Source organism: Bombus pyrosoma, linkage group LG10 (assembly GCF_014825855.1).
Source record: "Bombus pyrosoma isolate SC7728 linkage group LG10, ASM1482585v1, whole genome shotgun sequence".
Classification (NCBI taxonomy): domain Eukaryota; kingdom Metazoa; phylum Arthropoda; class Insecta; order Hymenoptera; family Apidae; genus Bombus; species Bombus pyrosoma.
In genome coordinates this window covers 8,113,153-8,127,890 of record NC_057779.1, presented here as the reverse complement: position 1 = coordinate 8,127,890, position 14,738 = coordinate 8,113,153, and the positions used below count along the sequence as shown (strand labels likewise).

Here is a 14,738-nt window from a genome sequence, read left to right as displayed (position 1 = left end):
AAGGAAATACCTTAAAACACGCGCAATTTCAAGTAATTTAATTAATTAATCGGTCATTATAGGTTTAATGTTTGGTCGTATTAACTAAAAAAATATTTATGAAATTATATCTACATTATTCTCTTTAATCGATTTCCTTGAAATTGTATTATTCTCAAATTATAGTTTTTACAGGCTTTCGAATGGTACGTCTACGATATCTACGATAGAATCGAACAAGGTAAGAAATATCTTTGTAACATTCAATGTGTCCAAAGTAATAATTAAACTGCGAATATTTGTACAAGTTCGTATTTTTACGAATAGAATTAAAATAATAGAATCTAGGCAGGAGTTTGTTTTCTCTGTTAAATATTATAACGTATTCTGTATATTTCTGCATCTTGAAATTTTGTATAATCCGTTTTCAATAAAGTAGTCCAGAAATAATTCATTTGGCAGAAAGTCTCCTGCCTTTTGTGTTAAGAATATATTATCATGTTCGCAATTGTGAGAATTAAAACGAATTTGCTCGATTTTATTAATTCTTAATTCCATGCGAGAAAGTTCTCCGAATAAAACCAATAAAAATAATTAATATTGAAATTTGTATATTTTTTAAATTCTTCGTCTAATTACGTCTCATTACCTCAGACGGAAATTTCGGATACTTCACACTCCGAAGGGGAACTATACGTGCCAAGTTCCGGTTCATATTCTCTCGGAGAAGTTCGAATGTTGACAAAGACTCGATCAGATGGCGAAAACACCGATGATTTCGATAATAACGTCGCTGTTTTCGTTACGAAAGAGATGTTGACTTCTTGGAACGAATCTTCAAAGGTAAAATGACAAATTTCGTAATATGTGTGTGTGTGTGTGTGTGTGTGCGCGCGTGCGCGTGTGTGTGTGCATGAAATAATATTAAAACTATATTATTGTATAATGATATGTATTAGTATTAGAATTATTATAAATTAAAATCTTAAAATTAAGATCTTAGTAAGAAATTAAATTATTTAAAGAAATTTCAATGTTATATTGTCATATTGTTAATTGAATCTTTATTATGAGAACTATACTTTTTAATTATACTTAATCGATTTATTTTTAGTCTCTTATACAGAGCATGGGAGAAATTTAAAATTGCTGATTTGATAGGAAGCGCGTCATAGAAACATGAACATGAAGAATGTGTATTAGAAATACTGCAATTGAAGATGCAACGACGGTGACACATTCCTGAATATTTATGATTTGAAAGGACCATTAAATATACGATGAAAAATATCATGAAAGTATTGTAAATAAAATGATAATTTTAGATAATCATGTTATGTATTGGATTATTATAAGTGTCGTGTAATTGAGCATGAATAATGTGAAATGTGCTTGTCATTATTATATCGCAATAACCTGTGATCATTTATTACACTATCTAAAATAAATATAACGATAACCCAAGTTGTACATGAGAATAAGATTTGAGAAAATATTTTGCTTTAAGAAAATAAACTGATTGTGTAAAATGTATATAACCAAAGGGAATACAATAATACTGTGAAGTATTTTTTAGATCATGCAAACATAACCTTACATTTCGGGAAAAATATGAAATTAGTTGAGGCAAGAATCTCTGAGACAACGCATTAATAGAGTATAATTTACCTAACGATTATTATTGAGATAATGTACTGTATGCGCTTTAATGGATAAAAATTATATTCGACATAAGAAAACAACGCGAAAAAAAATGTGCGACAAGTATGTCATCGGTTACTCGATATCCGAAAAAAAGCGACAAAAATTTAATTGGAATGACTTTTGTAGCGTTTGTGAGTCTGAAGGGTTTCTATTAAAAATGGTAAATAATTTTTTAAGCTCTCTGAAATTATTATTAAATAGTTATGTCATGCATGATATTATAATAATGTGAGGTTATGTATAAAAATGTATATTTATAATTTATATACGTCTACAATATTTTATCAAATATTTTATAATTGATACGTTAATTTCAGATTGATATAAACTCTGATCTTGAACCTCAGGGACCATTCCATGTTTTTATATACAAAATGACAGACAAACTAGCACATGCTGAATATGGTGATCAATATGTATGAACAAATTTTTTATATTTATTGTGATTAACAACGTTATGAAAATTAATTTATATTCCAGGCCAAAGCAATTATCTCAAGAATGAAAGAATACTTCTACCAACATCCTGAAATAATAGTTATCGACCCTTTGGACAATATTAGGATTTTAATAAATCGTTATAAATCGTATGAAATCTTACAAGAACAGCTACAACTCGATGGTAAATACAAATTCTTAATACTTAGATTCGATAATTTTTTATTAAAGTTAATAAAATATTAAATAACAAATTATTGATCTATATATGGCTCATATGATCTATATATAAAATATGTGAATTATATGATTATATGATCTATCTTTTTATAGGGGTATTTACTCCGAGGTTTGTAGAAATTAAAGGTACAAATGCTATTGAGAATATATCACTGTTAAAAATGGCAGGTATTAAGTTCCCATTTCTTTGTAAACCACTTGTGGCTCAGGGTTCCAACGATGCACATAAGGTAATTTAATCATTAGAAAACATATGTATATTATTTAAAGGTTAATAATAATCATGCTTTTTAGATGATGGTGATTTTTAATGAAGGGGGTGTGAAGGATTGTCAGCCTCCTTGTGTGGCTCAACAATTTATTAACCATAATGCAATTCTTTATAAGATATATATAGTTGGAGAAAACTTTCATGTAGTCGAAAGACCTAGTTTCAAAAACTTTTATGAAGAAGACTGTACTGCATTAAACACAATATTTTTTAGTTCTCATGATATATGTAAGAGCGATTCGAGGTCTAAATGGTCAATTCTGACAGAGGAAGACATTCCATTAACTGTAAAACCGAAACATGAAATACTAAAGAAGATTGTTAAGAGAGTTACAGAACTTTTTGGATTGCTTTTGGTTGGTGTGGATGTTGTTATTGAAAATCATACCGAAAGATATGCGATCATAGATGTAAACATGTTTCCTGGGTATGATAGTTATCCTAATTTCTTTGAACAATTAATAAGCTGCATAAAGAAGCTATCAATTGAAAACAGAGATTTGCAGCAGCATTCTAAAATTTATACACTAAAAAAGTGTTTAAGCGATGACTTGGATTCTGGCTTTGAAAGCGACGAAAAGAAAAAATATTCTACAAAAAATAAATAATATAAATAACAAGAAAATGAAGGAGATTAATAAATATATCAAACTGATATTCCAGTTCACTATATTGTAACAAGTACAAAGTGATATCATTTGATGAAGCAATGTATGCTTTTTTTATAATGATTTATTTTATGTTTACCCTTGATGGTATTTGAAACTGTTATAGCAGATCTGCGTTTTGTGACCTCGCTACTTTCTAACATTTTTGGGTTGTTTGTTCATGGTACATAGTTATAATAGGGAAAGATTAATTTTGTTTATTAACTATATTGACATTTTTTTTAATAAATTTTGCCCATTATGGTAAGAAACGCATGACTGCCAAAGAATATTTTGTACTTTTCACTTGTATACTATATTTGCATAAATGGTTGAATAAAACACCTCTGGGATTAATATATGTAACGTATATTTATAAATTTACATTTTCATTGTGAAGTATGAAATTGTACATTAAAACTACTATAAAAATATTAAAAATATACAATGAAAGAATTATTGAATACTATATTTTTTGTTTAAACAACATTTTCATGTAGTTGCTTATTTTCACAAAACTGTAAATACAGAGTGGTTCGTTTAAATGGCATTATCTAAATATCTATTTCCGCTCTTATATGTGACCATTGAAATACTGTAATTTCATCTTGAAAAACGTTTTCATACAATAATAAATAAGACAGATCTGGGTGTCTAGACTGGGTGTCTTATTAACTGTAAACAGATCTGAACACTTCCATGTCGAAGATATCGGCGATGTCTTTCGTCTTTTGAGTCGAAAAAGATCAAAATGGAGGACAAGAAATGGTCTCATTGTGCGCATATGTGATACGTATTCATATATACAGATATTACGAATGTCCCAGACAGAGACAGAGACAGTCTACTCATCTTTGATTGTCTCACAGAACGAGACCCTTATTGTCTTCCATGTTTATTTTTCAGAACTCAATTTTCCAGCGGTTTTCTTTAGCAAGTGTCGAGACCTGTTTACTGTTTATTCATATGATCGTGTAGTAGATACTTTGCATAGTAATTTTGATTTTCCATTATATTTCAGTGGCAATCATCTCAGCATTTTTATCACAAACTGAAAAATATCTTCATCATTAATCAATGCCTTAATCTCAAAGATAATTTGTAAATCCTTCATTTTAAAGGGTTAAAAAGTAAAATATTCAAGAATAATAAATCTTTTTTAGTAATGTTTGAGTAGTTTAATTGGTAACACTGATATGCTCATACGCGCGAACCTTTTATTTTTTTGAACACAATGCGCACGATGCTGAAAATGTGTACAACATTAACGTATTGCTCTCTCGATAGTGTGTGTAATTTTATACGAAGCGAAACAAGAATTCAGTATTCATTAGAGACTTAAAATAATATTAGCAGTCGATACGATTTAGACTCTATTGATTCATTCAGATTAATTCTTTTGGAACGAGCACATATAGGCGCGTGACTGGTTTTAACAGTGACGTTTGTAGATTCGTGACGTTTGCACGACAAATGATTTAGTTGCAAACACAAATCGCTGGAATAATACTGTTTGTGTGACTTGTGAGTAAAACATAGCCCGAAATGTTTTTCAAAGCGACTAATAAATTTCGTGAAATGTGATAAAATATCGTGACTTTTTGCCAGAATTTTCTTTCACGTGGGCCACCAGAAACAAATGTGGACGAAGGCATCGAAGGAGGAAAAAGATAGAAATAGTACGTAAGAAGGAGAGGTTAATTCGTGCACGGAAAAGAGCCAGAGAAAGAAAGCAAGATACGGAGGAAAAGAGAGGACACTCAGTGCCGAAGCTTTATCTTTATTATGCGCCGCTGAGTGAATTGTCAAGTGAAATCAGAAATGGCTGCCAACGAGCAACAACGCAAGGTGAGTAGGGAGAAATACATTGTATTTTTCTCGAATTGCCAATGGCTTTTCGATACGTCTGTGTCAACAGCGAATTCGTAATACTGTCTAAGGTTAAATTTATCATTCTGAACAGTCGAACGTGTGATTTATTCGCGATGATTTTGAGTCAAAAAACGGGATTCATACAATGTCTCGAGACTAGTCATACTAAAAGGAACAACAACGTCTTGGGCTTAGTTCTATGTTAATAAATATTTGACAATTAGAGGGACTCAAGAACGAATTATACAAGAATATAGTAGCATTTTGCGTGAATGGGAATTTTTTCAAGGGACGTTTCACTTCATTCAAATATTTGCCAGATCATCGGTGCATAGAAAGACGTATAAATTGTTATATGCAGTATTTACATTTGCACAAGCAGCTGTCAGTAGATGATCGGAAAGGTGTCATGAGGTCTTGGAAAAAATGTGCAATGTGCAATTCTCTTCGATGTCTGGTTCATATGAAATATGTTTCAAATTTTTTTTCAAAACATCGAAAGCTCATACGAATTTGACGGAGATAGGTAGTGCGATCGAGGCAATCAACGTACAATAGCATTAACGAAAGCTGCGACGTATGACAACCGACATGCCCTAACAATTTTTGACTATACTTCCTTCGTTATATTTTTCATCATATTTTTGACTAACGATCCGACTTTTAGACAAATCGAAATTAGTGAGGAATTACGACATTTCATACTGAAAATATCCTGGACTTTGTGCAGCTGAAGTAATTAGACAGAATACGAAAATTAACATATGCCTGTTATGACGGCGGATATCTATATTTCTTTTTCAATGAGACTACTGCTGCTACTACCGTCAATTTTTATATTAATCGTATATTGTCAATATTATTACGAAATATTTTGGGAATGTGGCGAATCTTTCATTCCTTTGACATTGGATTCTCTACCAATCCAAAGCATTTGTAGATCGTTCTCCTCGTTGTACCATAAATAGACGTGATTTTCTTTTTTGTCTTAGAGTTATCATGGAACGCAATCTTTTTTTGGAAAAATCGTTTTTACAAACGTCGCAGCAAATGGAATCTTTCTCATGACTTTTTACTGTTAATGTTTAAATTTTATGACCGATTTCATAATATTGTGCACAGAATATAAATTAATATATTTTTATTATACTCTCGTTTCGTAATAAAGTTAACTTATCGTGAAGGTAAAAATATTGAAAAGATAAGGATAAATAACGAAAAGATTACATTCCATTGAAATGGATATATTTTTGCTTTTATTTTATTCACTTATGTATATGTATGTGGTGTATACATGCATATGCACAATCTCCGTCATATTTGTGTGTTGATTCACGTTTACATTTTTTCATCACTTGTATAACAATTCGTTAAGTATGGACGTGAATAGAACATTAGAAAAAGTATAGGGAATAACGTATACTATATGTAATGCATTCAATTGCACTCGTAATTAAATAATCAATAAAGTTTTTTTTATAAAGAAAATTATTTTTATAAAATTAATATACCTTACATAAAATGATAAAATATTCTTATAATTTCGTTCTTAATATGCTTAATTGAATAAATAACTGAAAAACATATTATTTATCATTTAGTATATTATATTAGTAATTGTCTTTAATAAATATTTCATTTAAAAAATGTTTAAATGACACTTGTGTTTATTCAATGTTAAAAAAGGTATATACACATAGATGAGCAATGTATGCACATAAATCCATTTCTTAAATTAGTAACAACATATTTTTGTGTGTATTTCTTTAAATTGTACATTTAATATAAACAATTAGTTTTAATATATTGCTATTATCTATGAATGTAGAGATAAGCATATGTGACCTTAGAATCTGTCAAGGTATGCGATTTTAAGGTTTCACAAATGCTATAATATAACTGAATATTGTTCTGATCTAAAAATATATGTAATTTTTTTATTGTTACATATCATATTATATAATTTTTGTAACAAATAACAACTAAATATGTAATATATATTAATTTCTATAAATAATAATGATTTAATTAATTTAAGAGATGGTATTTGTGTATATATCTAAATATTTTTGTTAATTTAATTACAAATATTTTAATTCATATCTAGCTTATAATCTATTATATAACTATAATTAAAAACATATTTTTACCATATTTAAATAGAAATAGAAAATAATTACACACATACACACACATATTTTATTTCGGTCAGATTACTTTACATAATTTTTATTAACCAGTTATATATATTTGTAAAGAGATATGTACTAATAGATCTATCAAATTGTATTAACAATTAGGAATCACGAGAATTAAGAGAACCAGCCCACCATGCAAGGAGACCAATGAATGCTTTTCTTATTTTTTGTAAACGTCACCGTGGTTCTGTGCGATCTGGTTTCCCACATTTAGAAAATCGAGCAGTTACAAGAGTTCTTGGAGAATGGTGGGCCACTCTTCATCCAGATCAAAAACGTTCATATACAAATCTAGCACAGGAGGTAAATTACTTGCATAATAAGGAAGTTAAATGTCATGCTAGTAATTATACTGTTGGTGTAATTTGACATAGTCAGCTGTAAATCTTACAAACTCAATACTGTTTATAATTCTATACAAATTTTTATTAAAAACTAAATATTTTTTTTAAGTTATATATTGGAAATTTTAATTACAAATTTTTAATTTTCCTAATTTTAATTTTTATGATTACAATTTAAAATTTTTCAGTACAAAGATGCATTCTTAAATGCAAATCCTGACTTTAAGTGGTACAAATTACCAGCACCTCCTTTACGTACTTTGAATACTAGGCCTACAAACAAAAAGGCAGAAACAAATTCTAATGAGCAAATGGTAGAAAGTGTAAAATGTGAGAACAAGTCTTCCGATTATTCAAAATCTGATAAGCGAGATGGACAATCAATTCAACCAGGAAAATTAGCTGATGAATCCCAAATTGGTGGCCTCAGTTCATTATTTACACCTCAAAAAACACAAGCAGCAGATGAGAAAGTGACTATTAATGGTTCTGTGATTGAAAATGATACTGAAGTTCCAAAACCTCCTAAAAAAAGATATTTAGAAGTACCTTTTTCATCTGATAATAAGAGAGAATGTAAAGCTGATCTTTTTGATGCAAAAAAGAGAAAAAAATCTGAATCAAATAATAACGTGCATCAATATGTAAGGGACCTTTTTAATCAAATTTTTCTTGATTAAATTTTCTACCTTTAAATAATTAAATAGTCGCACTGTTTCTTAAAATTTTACATTTCTAACATTAACAATTGTGTTTAGGATACAGAAGATGAAAAGACAGAAATAAATAATTTTTTAACTACGAACATGCCTTCAGAAGAAAGTAATTTTAGGAGTGAACGAACATGCAAAGGTTTGCGTTATCAAAAGTTCCTTGCAGAACAAATGAAAAATGTTGGTGCATCAGGACAGCAGCCTAAGAGAAGAAGACAAACTGGAAATCGTAGGTAAATAATTACAATATTTCATTAAACTTGTGTTGCATGTAAAACATGATTTCATCATTAATAACCTACTTCTGATTGATGCTTTCATTAGCACTGATGGTCAAGCAACTGAAAGAAGAAACTCTATTTCTTCAAATGTCAGTGAAAAAACAGATTCCTTGAGTAGTGAAGGTGGAAATAGCTCTCGCGGCGAATTAGAGCATCTTGTTGAAAGGTAATTTAAATTCGTTTATCATTTGCATTTTTATCATATATATGGAAGCAAAAAGAAATAATATAAATATTATTTAAAGCGCTGAGGGAAATATAGAAGCATCAAAGCCAGAAGAGACAGAAACTGAAGGTGCAGAAGGACAAGTTGATTTTGGACCATGGACTGCAAGAAAAAGGTTTCGAGCTGAGTAAGTTTAATGTCATTTTATAATGTTACGCATTAAAATATTGTGTAATATACAACGAAAATGCATTATTTTCATTTTCTTATGTAGGGACTTTAATTTAGAAAAGAAAATTGAAGCGTTACCATCTTTAAGTTTAGAAGAATTTCAGGAAAAGAAGAAGCAACAACGTACGAAAAAGAAAAAAATTGTACAAAAGTTAACATCGACTTCGAATAATAAAAGGCATCAGAATAATTTCGACAGCAACGATCAAGCAAACAGTCAAAACAATACAAAAATATCCCAAACAGAACGTGAAAATTCAGAAGATGCTGAAAAACTTCTAGTTGGAAGTCAAAAAAGGAAAGCACGAAAACAAAGCATTACACGTAACGCGGCAGCTATAAATGATTCAAAGCAAATCGAGATCGAGGAGCCCAATAAATGTAAGTATAGACAAAATAAACTGTATTGTTTATTTCTTACTTTCATTTTACTTCTTAGTGTTTTGTTCATAAATATAACAGAAATATTTCTTGTAAATTTTTCAGATTGGAACGTTATTATTTTTATAAAAGAAAAACTTATAAAAATTGTCTTATCTTTTATTTAGATTATCTATGTTTTCATCTATAAAGAAGTGAAAGTTACAAGAAGAAATTGTACTTTTTATTAGGAACTAGAATTCAGTTAACTAAAGCTTCAACTTATATTATAAGGTATTTATGTATGAGCTAGAAAACATAAATTTACGTTCCAATCTGCAAAGTTTTCACTTGTACTTAAGTTTTATAATTTGTAAACATTCTTTGCTTTAAAATTAAAATATTTAAGATTATGAAAGTAGAGGATATTATGTTTCATGTTTGTTATTATAAATACGATATAGGCTTATATTATTTAATTATTATCAAGTTAATTAATTATGCAAATATTGATAGCATGGTGTGCATCGCCGGACTTAGAAGCACTGGCATGTCTTGCAGCAGTTGCCGCCAACAGAACAAAACTTACCAAAAATAATACATAAGAGATATATATTTTTCATATTTAGCAGTCGTTCATGACGTAAACTTGTGCTAAGTAAACCAAAATCTTATTCATTTATTTCTTAATACAATTTCTTATTAGCTGAATTATTGAAATAATTGCTTTGATTGCTGTTAAAAAAAAAAAAATAATAGCGTTTCCGATTTATCAAAAATGTACTACGTTATTATTGTTAATATCTATGTCGTTAATCGCTGTTAATATGAATATTAATACTGTGACAGCTATAATTATTTCGTCACTCAAAATGTAAAAATATTTCTTTTATGTTGCATGAATGTCCCACAAATGTGGTTTATGGAATATAGTTTCTTGTATAGTTTGTTAATGAATAATCTTGTTACTATTACATACTGAAGAAAGATTCTAGTTTTCACTTTGCGTTGCGTGTAATTATTAAAATGTTACGTCAAGCATTCTATACTTGTTAATAAATACCTGCAGTGCAGATGATAGCCATTTTATCTAACTTGAAATAAAAATGCCCGCATATTGATATTCATTGGGAAATTTGTGCAACTTCCAACAAAGGACGTATTATAGTCATATAGGACCTGACTAGGTAAATATTCGCTGAAGGAAAAGAAAGGTGCATGCAATAAAAGAGTGTTAGTGAGCGTGTATTATGATGATATTGGCAGAGCAAGGAGTTAATCTTGCAAATTAATTTTTTTAATATAAAATGTTATAAATACTATGAAGAAGGGACGGTAACAAAACCGTGAACCTTCACAAAGCCGTTGAGCAGGGCATTTTATCATATCTATGTGTAGTAACGATAACACGTAATAATTGCAAAGTCACTTGTTACTATTTTTGTTATTATCATCGGCGTACGTTTTATCTATATTTCATTATGTTCTGTAAACATTTTATGTACATAGAAATAGGTGCAGTATTATGGAAGATATCCTTCATGATCTGAATATCAAAAAAGGATATAATCAAAATATATATGTATAAATATATATATATATATACATACGCAATATACATGTACACATGAAAGAGACCACTGTTTATATGCTGTACGTGCGTACATGTAAATATACATAATAACGTTACGTATGCAAAATAAAAAATGTAAATTTTATTATTAGCGAATGTTCAATATCAGGAAGCGTATGTATACGTGTATGTATATAATTTGATAAGACTACGTATATATATATGAATGTATATTTATAATATTTATATAACTATTATTCTAGAATTAAGACCATGAAAAATGCGTTTTTGTGCTCTGTTTGAGAAAGTAAGGGACTTGTCTGTGATTTTGGCTAAAGGAGTTTTTAATATTTTATATTTTTCTATTGATTTTTTTCTCTCGTTTTTCTTTCTCACTTTTTTAATTTCATTGAAGTCTAACTCCAGACACTATTAGTGAAATGATAGGAACAATTAATGTTAGTAAATTCCTCTGTAATATGGAAATGAGTATACTGATTATATTTCAAATGTGCCTTGAAGAGATATGAACATAGATATTAAACAATGACCAACAATATATTTTCGATTCGTTTCGTAATTCTAAATGTTTTTTGGCTTTCACATTTATACCTTCCACATTTTCTAATTGTGGTTACGGTACATAATTATAGCGAGGCTTTTACGGCCAACGTCCGAATATTTGGAATTATAAAAGAAAAATTAAGGGAAAGTGTTTCGAATTTTACTGCACAAACATCTATGTACCTAGCTTTAAAAGTATAATTTACACGAACATATATATTATATATATATATCTATATTATATATATACTTGTAACATATTGTATACCGTTTATATGAATAATAAAGATATAATATTTTGATGTAATCTCTCGAAATTATTTACAAGATATTTTGAATACAAAAGGGATAATATATATAACAGTTCTTATTCTAAAATAACACTCATTTTTTTCAATGTATGTTTATTTTAAAAAAGAAAAAAAATAATGCGTAAGGAGCATTACCTTACTCTAAAGAAAGCTTACTACTTTTTTCAAAGAAATTTTTTTAATTAAGAAATTAAAAAAAGATTTGTTAATTTTATTCGTGGTATTTATTTAAAAATATTTCCCAATTCGCATGTATATTTTAGACGGGAATGTGGATAGTAATTCATACGAATACTTCTATGAGGTATGAAATTAAATAAATATTTGAGTAATATGTATTTGCGGCATTTTCGTCATTTTCCAAAAATATATTATGATGCTTATGTTTTATTTAATTTGCTCGTGTATAAATGTAGATAATATATATACATGTTTCTTCTCAGCTGTGATTTTTAACGCTAAGATTACAAATCTATCTTATTCACCCTCTTATTGGTATTTTGTTTTACACATTTTTATTTTTTTTATTAATTTAAAAAGTAATCAATTTTCACGTATCGCTATTAATGTTGATATAAGTAAATAAATTTCGTAAATATACATATAAGACCGTTAAATAACATTACATCAAACTTATTTCATGACTATTTATAGTGACATATGTTTTATAAACATATAGTTCTTTTAATTTTGACTTAAACTTACCTAAATACTGTGTTCTCATTTTAAAATTACGACTTGTATACAAAATGTTTTACTTTCAAATTATTCACTATTTTATTAAACCATTTTTAAACTGTTGATTATGTATGTAGTAATAGTCATGTTGAAAGAAAATTTATATTAGAGACAATAATTTTGTATTGAAATTAAAAGAATTACATGTTTATAGAACATGTAGTTTTATAAATAATCGTGAAATAATTTTGATGCAATGTTATTTTACATTTACAGTCATGTATGTCAGTTTTGTATTTTTTTCAGCGTCGTTCTGATCGCAGTGTACGAGTTTAAAATTTTCGTAGGCGGTTGTACCATCTAGAAGTTTGAAATCTATGAATCATGATTAATACAGCTTGACAGACTCAAGCATTTGGATGGTATTGTTGTGTAGCGTAGTGTATGTATCGCGCTGTAGTGACAGCTACGTCAAATTACATGACTTGCTTGTTTGTAGAGTCAATGCAGTTCGCTTGAATCTACCAAGTCGTTTTTATTTCACAGTAAATACTTGGAAAGCGATTTACGATATTTCAGGATGGGCGTAATTTTCTTGGAACACATCGGAGGTACTCGGTTGTTCTCCTGCGCTTCTTGTGACACCAATCTTACAAACAGAGGTCAGCTGATAAGCACGCGTTTTACGGGCGCGACAGGCCGTGCTTTTCTATTTAACAAAGTGGTCAACTTGAATTACAGGTATTCGCATTTTTCCTTTGTTCCTTTAAATAAATTAACGTCAAACGTAATATACAATAAGTTTATGTTTACATTTCTACCTTTTGAAAATTCTCGCGCTTGACAAAGACAATTGTGTAAGGTGGAATGTTATTATACTCATGTACCTAAGAAAGAGGGACAGAGGAGTTGAATTTAAGCAAAAACTCGAATTATCCATTAGAGGAGAATGTGTATAAACATATGGGAAAGAGAACTATAATAATTGTTTGTAAAATTAATTACAAAGGTACAACATGGCGTCATTTTGTTTTGATATCTTCGTTGTATTATTTGTATATTACGTTAAGATTTATTAGTACAGTTTAAAGAAACTTTGTCATTCTGAAAAAATTTATCATTATTTCAAACAAAAATAATTTTATTGTTTCATTGATTATTTAAATGTTTGTAACTTTTACTACTTATTTTATGTTTATTATATGTTATTCTTAGGTACATGATTTTCCTGTTTATACATATGTAGCTTTTTAACATTATTTAGCACACAGGATACCATTCGTAAATGTACAAAATCTCAGAGAAATTGTACTAATGGAATAATCTTATATGATTTTTGCCCATTCATAATTTAATTTGTCTACAATGATACACAGCGAGGTACAGGATAGAGTGATGTTGACGGGTCGTCACATGGTCCGAGATGTCAGCTGCAAAAACTGTGATGCTAAACTTGGGTGGGTGTATGAATTTGCCACAGACGAGAATCAACGATACAAGGAAGGCCGTGTCATCCTGGAACGTGCTTTAGTCACTGAAAGCGATGGAATGGGCGACAATATTTAATAGCATACACATAAGTAGCACGCCATAGGATAAGAATACCTTATAGTCAGTGCTAAATCAGTTGTCCTACTTCTCTGTGTTCTTTCATTATTTAGAGTAATCAAAAAGAAAAGATTATTGTATGAGTATACGATGATTTATATTTAATATCTAATATTTTTGTAAACATCAAACATATATTATTATTTTAAAGCTATTTTTCATTCGACGATGTATTTTGTGCTAGGTCACATTTAAAATAAACGTTCGGTCTATTATTGTGTTAGAATTTTAAATATTATAATGTTTTTTATATTAAAATTCATTGTAAAGAAAAATATAGATTATATTGAATAAGTAAGATAAATTGTAAACTATGACCAAATATATTAATTAACTTAATAAATCTCAGAGAATTTATTAGTTTATTACAAATAATATTTTAATCATATTTTTATCTACATTGATCAATAAATAGACTGCGGATGTTTATGCAAATTCATATTTTTACGAATATGTAATACTAATAAAATAGAACCTCAGAAAATATTTCTTTTACTCACCTCAAATATTAAAACGGATATTGTACTTTGAATATTTTATATATTTTTATGCATTATCTG

At 28.7% G+C, this 14,738-nt stretch overlaps 4 protein-coding genes across 14 annotated transcripts in view; all 4 read left to right on the top strand.

Annotated features, from left to right (window-relative positions):
* The window catches only part of LOC122572189, a 57,842-nt gene extending 56,607 nt beyond the window's left edge, over positions 1-1,235 (top strand). For 5 of the 6 annotated variants that reach the window (XM_043736867.1, XM_043736866.1, XM_043736865.1 and 2 more), the window contains 3 exons: positions 166-220; positions 634-822; positions 1,094-1,235. In XM_043736867.1, the coding sequence (XP_043592802.1) occupies positions 166-220; positions 634-822; positions 1,094-1,123 (274 nt within the window). In that variant the 3' untranslated portion in view covers positions 1,124-1,235. The remainder of the gene's footprint in view (positions 1-165; positions 221-633; positions 823-1,093) is intronic. The other variant, XM_043736863.1, reaches the window with a different exon arrangement.
* LOC122572192 (inositol-tetrakisphosphate 1-kinase-like) lies at positions 1,223-3,645 on the top strand. Of its 4 annotated transcripts, none has more exons than XM_043736878.1 (5): positions 1,223-1,509; positions 2,001-2,099; positions 2,164-2,305; positions 2,455-2,591; positions 2,656-3,645. In XM_043736878.1, exons 2-5 carry the CDS (start codon positions 2,058-2,060, stop codon positions 3,238-3,240), a joined length of 906 nt encoding a protein of 301 aa, XP_043592813.1. In that variant the 5' UTR covers positions 1,223-1,509; positions 2,001-2,057; the 3' UTR covers positions 3,241-3,645. The 4 variants fall into 4 exon arrangements, with proteins under 4 accessions (XP_043592813.1, XP_043592812.1, XP_043592811.1 ...); XM_043736877.1 differs by having other exon boundaries at positions 1,223-1,539; XM_043736876.1 differs by having other exon boundaries at positions 1,223-1,843.
* A 963-nt stretch (positions 3,646-4,608) lies between these two features.
* LOC122572190 (HMG box transcription factor BBX) lies at positions 4,609-11,888 on the top strand. Of its 3 annotated transcripts, XM_043736870.1 has the most exons (9): positions 4,617-4,803; positions 4,888-5,127; positions 7,452-7,652; positions 7,882-8,337; positions 8,452-8,639; positions 8,731-8,853; positions 8,933-9,040; positions 9,128-9,465; positions 9,961-11,888. In XM_043736870.1, the coding sequence occupies exons 2-9, from the start codon at positions 5,101-5,103 to the stop codon at positions 10,047-10,049; spliced, it is 1,530 nt and encodes a 509-aa protein (XP_043592805.1). In that variant the 5' UTR covers positions 4,617-4,803; positions 4,888-5,100; the 3' UTR covers positions 10,050-11,888. The 3 variants fall into 3 exon arrangements, with proteins under 3 accessions (XP_043592806.1, XP_043592805.1, XP_043592804.1); XM_043736871.1 differs by having other exon boundaries at positions 4,609-5,127; positions 9,571-10,033; XM_043736869.1 differs by having other exon boundaries at positions 4,617-5,127.
* Positions 11,889-12,875: 987 nt separating this feature from the next.
* On the top strand, positions 12,876-14,521 carry LOC122572147 (protein yippee-like 5). The gene is made up of 3 exons (XM_043736784.1): positions 12,876-13,012; positions 13,150-13,311; positions 13,947-14,521. The coding sequence occupies exons 1-3, from the start codon at positions 12,990-12,992 to the stop codon at positions 14,134-14,136; spliced, it is 375 nt and encodes a 124-aa protein (XP_043592719.1). The 5' UTR covers positions 12,876-12,989; the 3' UTR covers positions 14,137-14,521.
* Positions 14,522-14,738: the final 217 nt, after the last annotated feature.

Excerpts from the sequence above, each read along its gene's own strand:
- LOC122572192 (XM_043736876.1), top strand. The coding sequence starts at position 1,688 with ATGGATAAAAATTATATTCGACATAAGAAAACAACGCGAAAAAAAATG. Across the intron at positions 1,844-2,000 it reads AAGGGTTTCTATTAAAAATG|ATTGATATAAACTCTGATCT; the intron begins GTAAATAATTTT and ends CGTTAATTTCAG. Across the intron at positions 2,592-2,655 it reads GTTCCAACGATGCACATAAG|ATGATGGTGATTTTTAATGA; the intron begins GTAATTTAATCA and ends CATGCTTTTTAG.
- LOC122572190 (XM_043736870.1), top strand. The coding sequence starts at position 5,101 with ATGGCTGCCAACGAGCAACAACGCAAG. Across the intron at positions 7,653-7,881 it reads ATACAAATCTAGCACAGGAG|TACAAAGATGCATTCTTAAA; the intron begins GTAAATTACTTG and ends AAAATTTTTCAG. Across the intron at positions 9,466-9,960 it reads GATCGAGGAGCCCAATAAAT|CATGGTGTGCATCGCCGGAC; the intron begins GTAAGTATAGAC and ends AAATATTGATAG.
- LOC122572147 (XM_043736784.1), top strand. The coding sequence starts at position 12,990 with ATGGTATTGTTGTGTAGCGTAGT. Across the intron at positions 13,013-13,149 it reads GTATTGTTGTGTAGCGTAGT|GATGGGCGTAATTTTCTTGG; the intron begins GTATGTATCGCG and ends ACGATATTTCAG. Across the intron at positions 13,312-13,946 it reads GTGGTCAACTTGAATTACAG|CGAGGTACAGGATAGAGTGA; the intron begins GTATTCGCATTT and ends AATGATACACAG.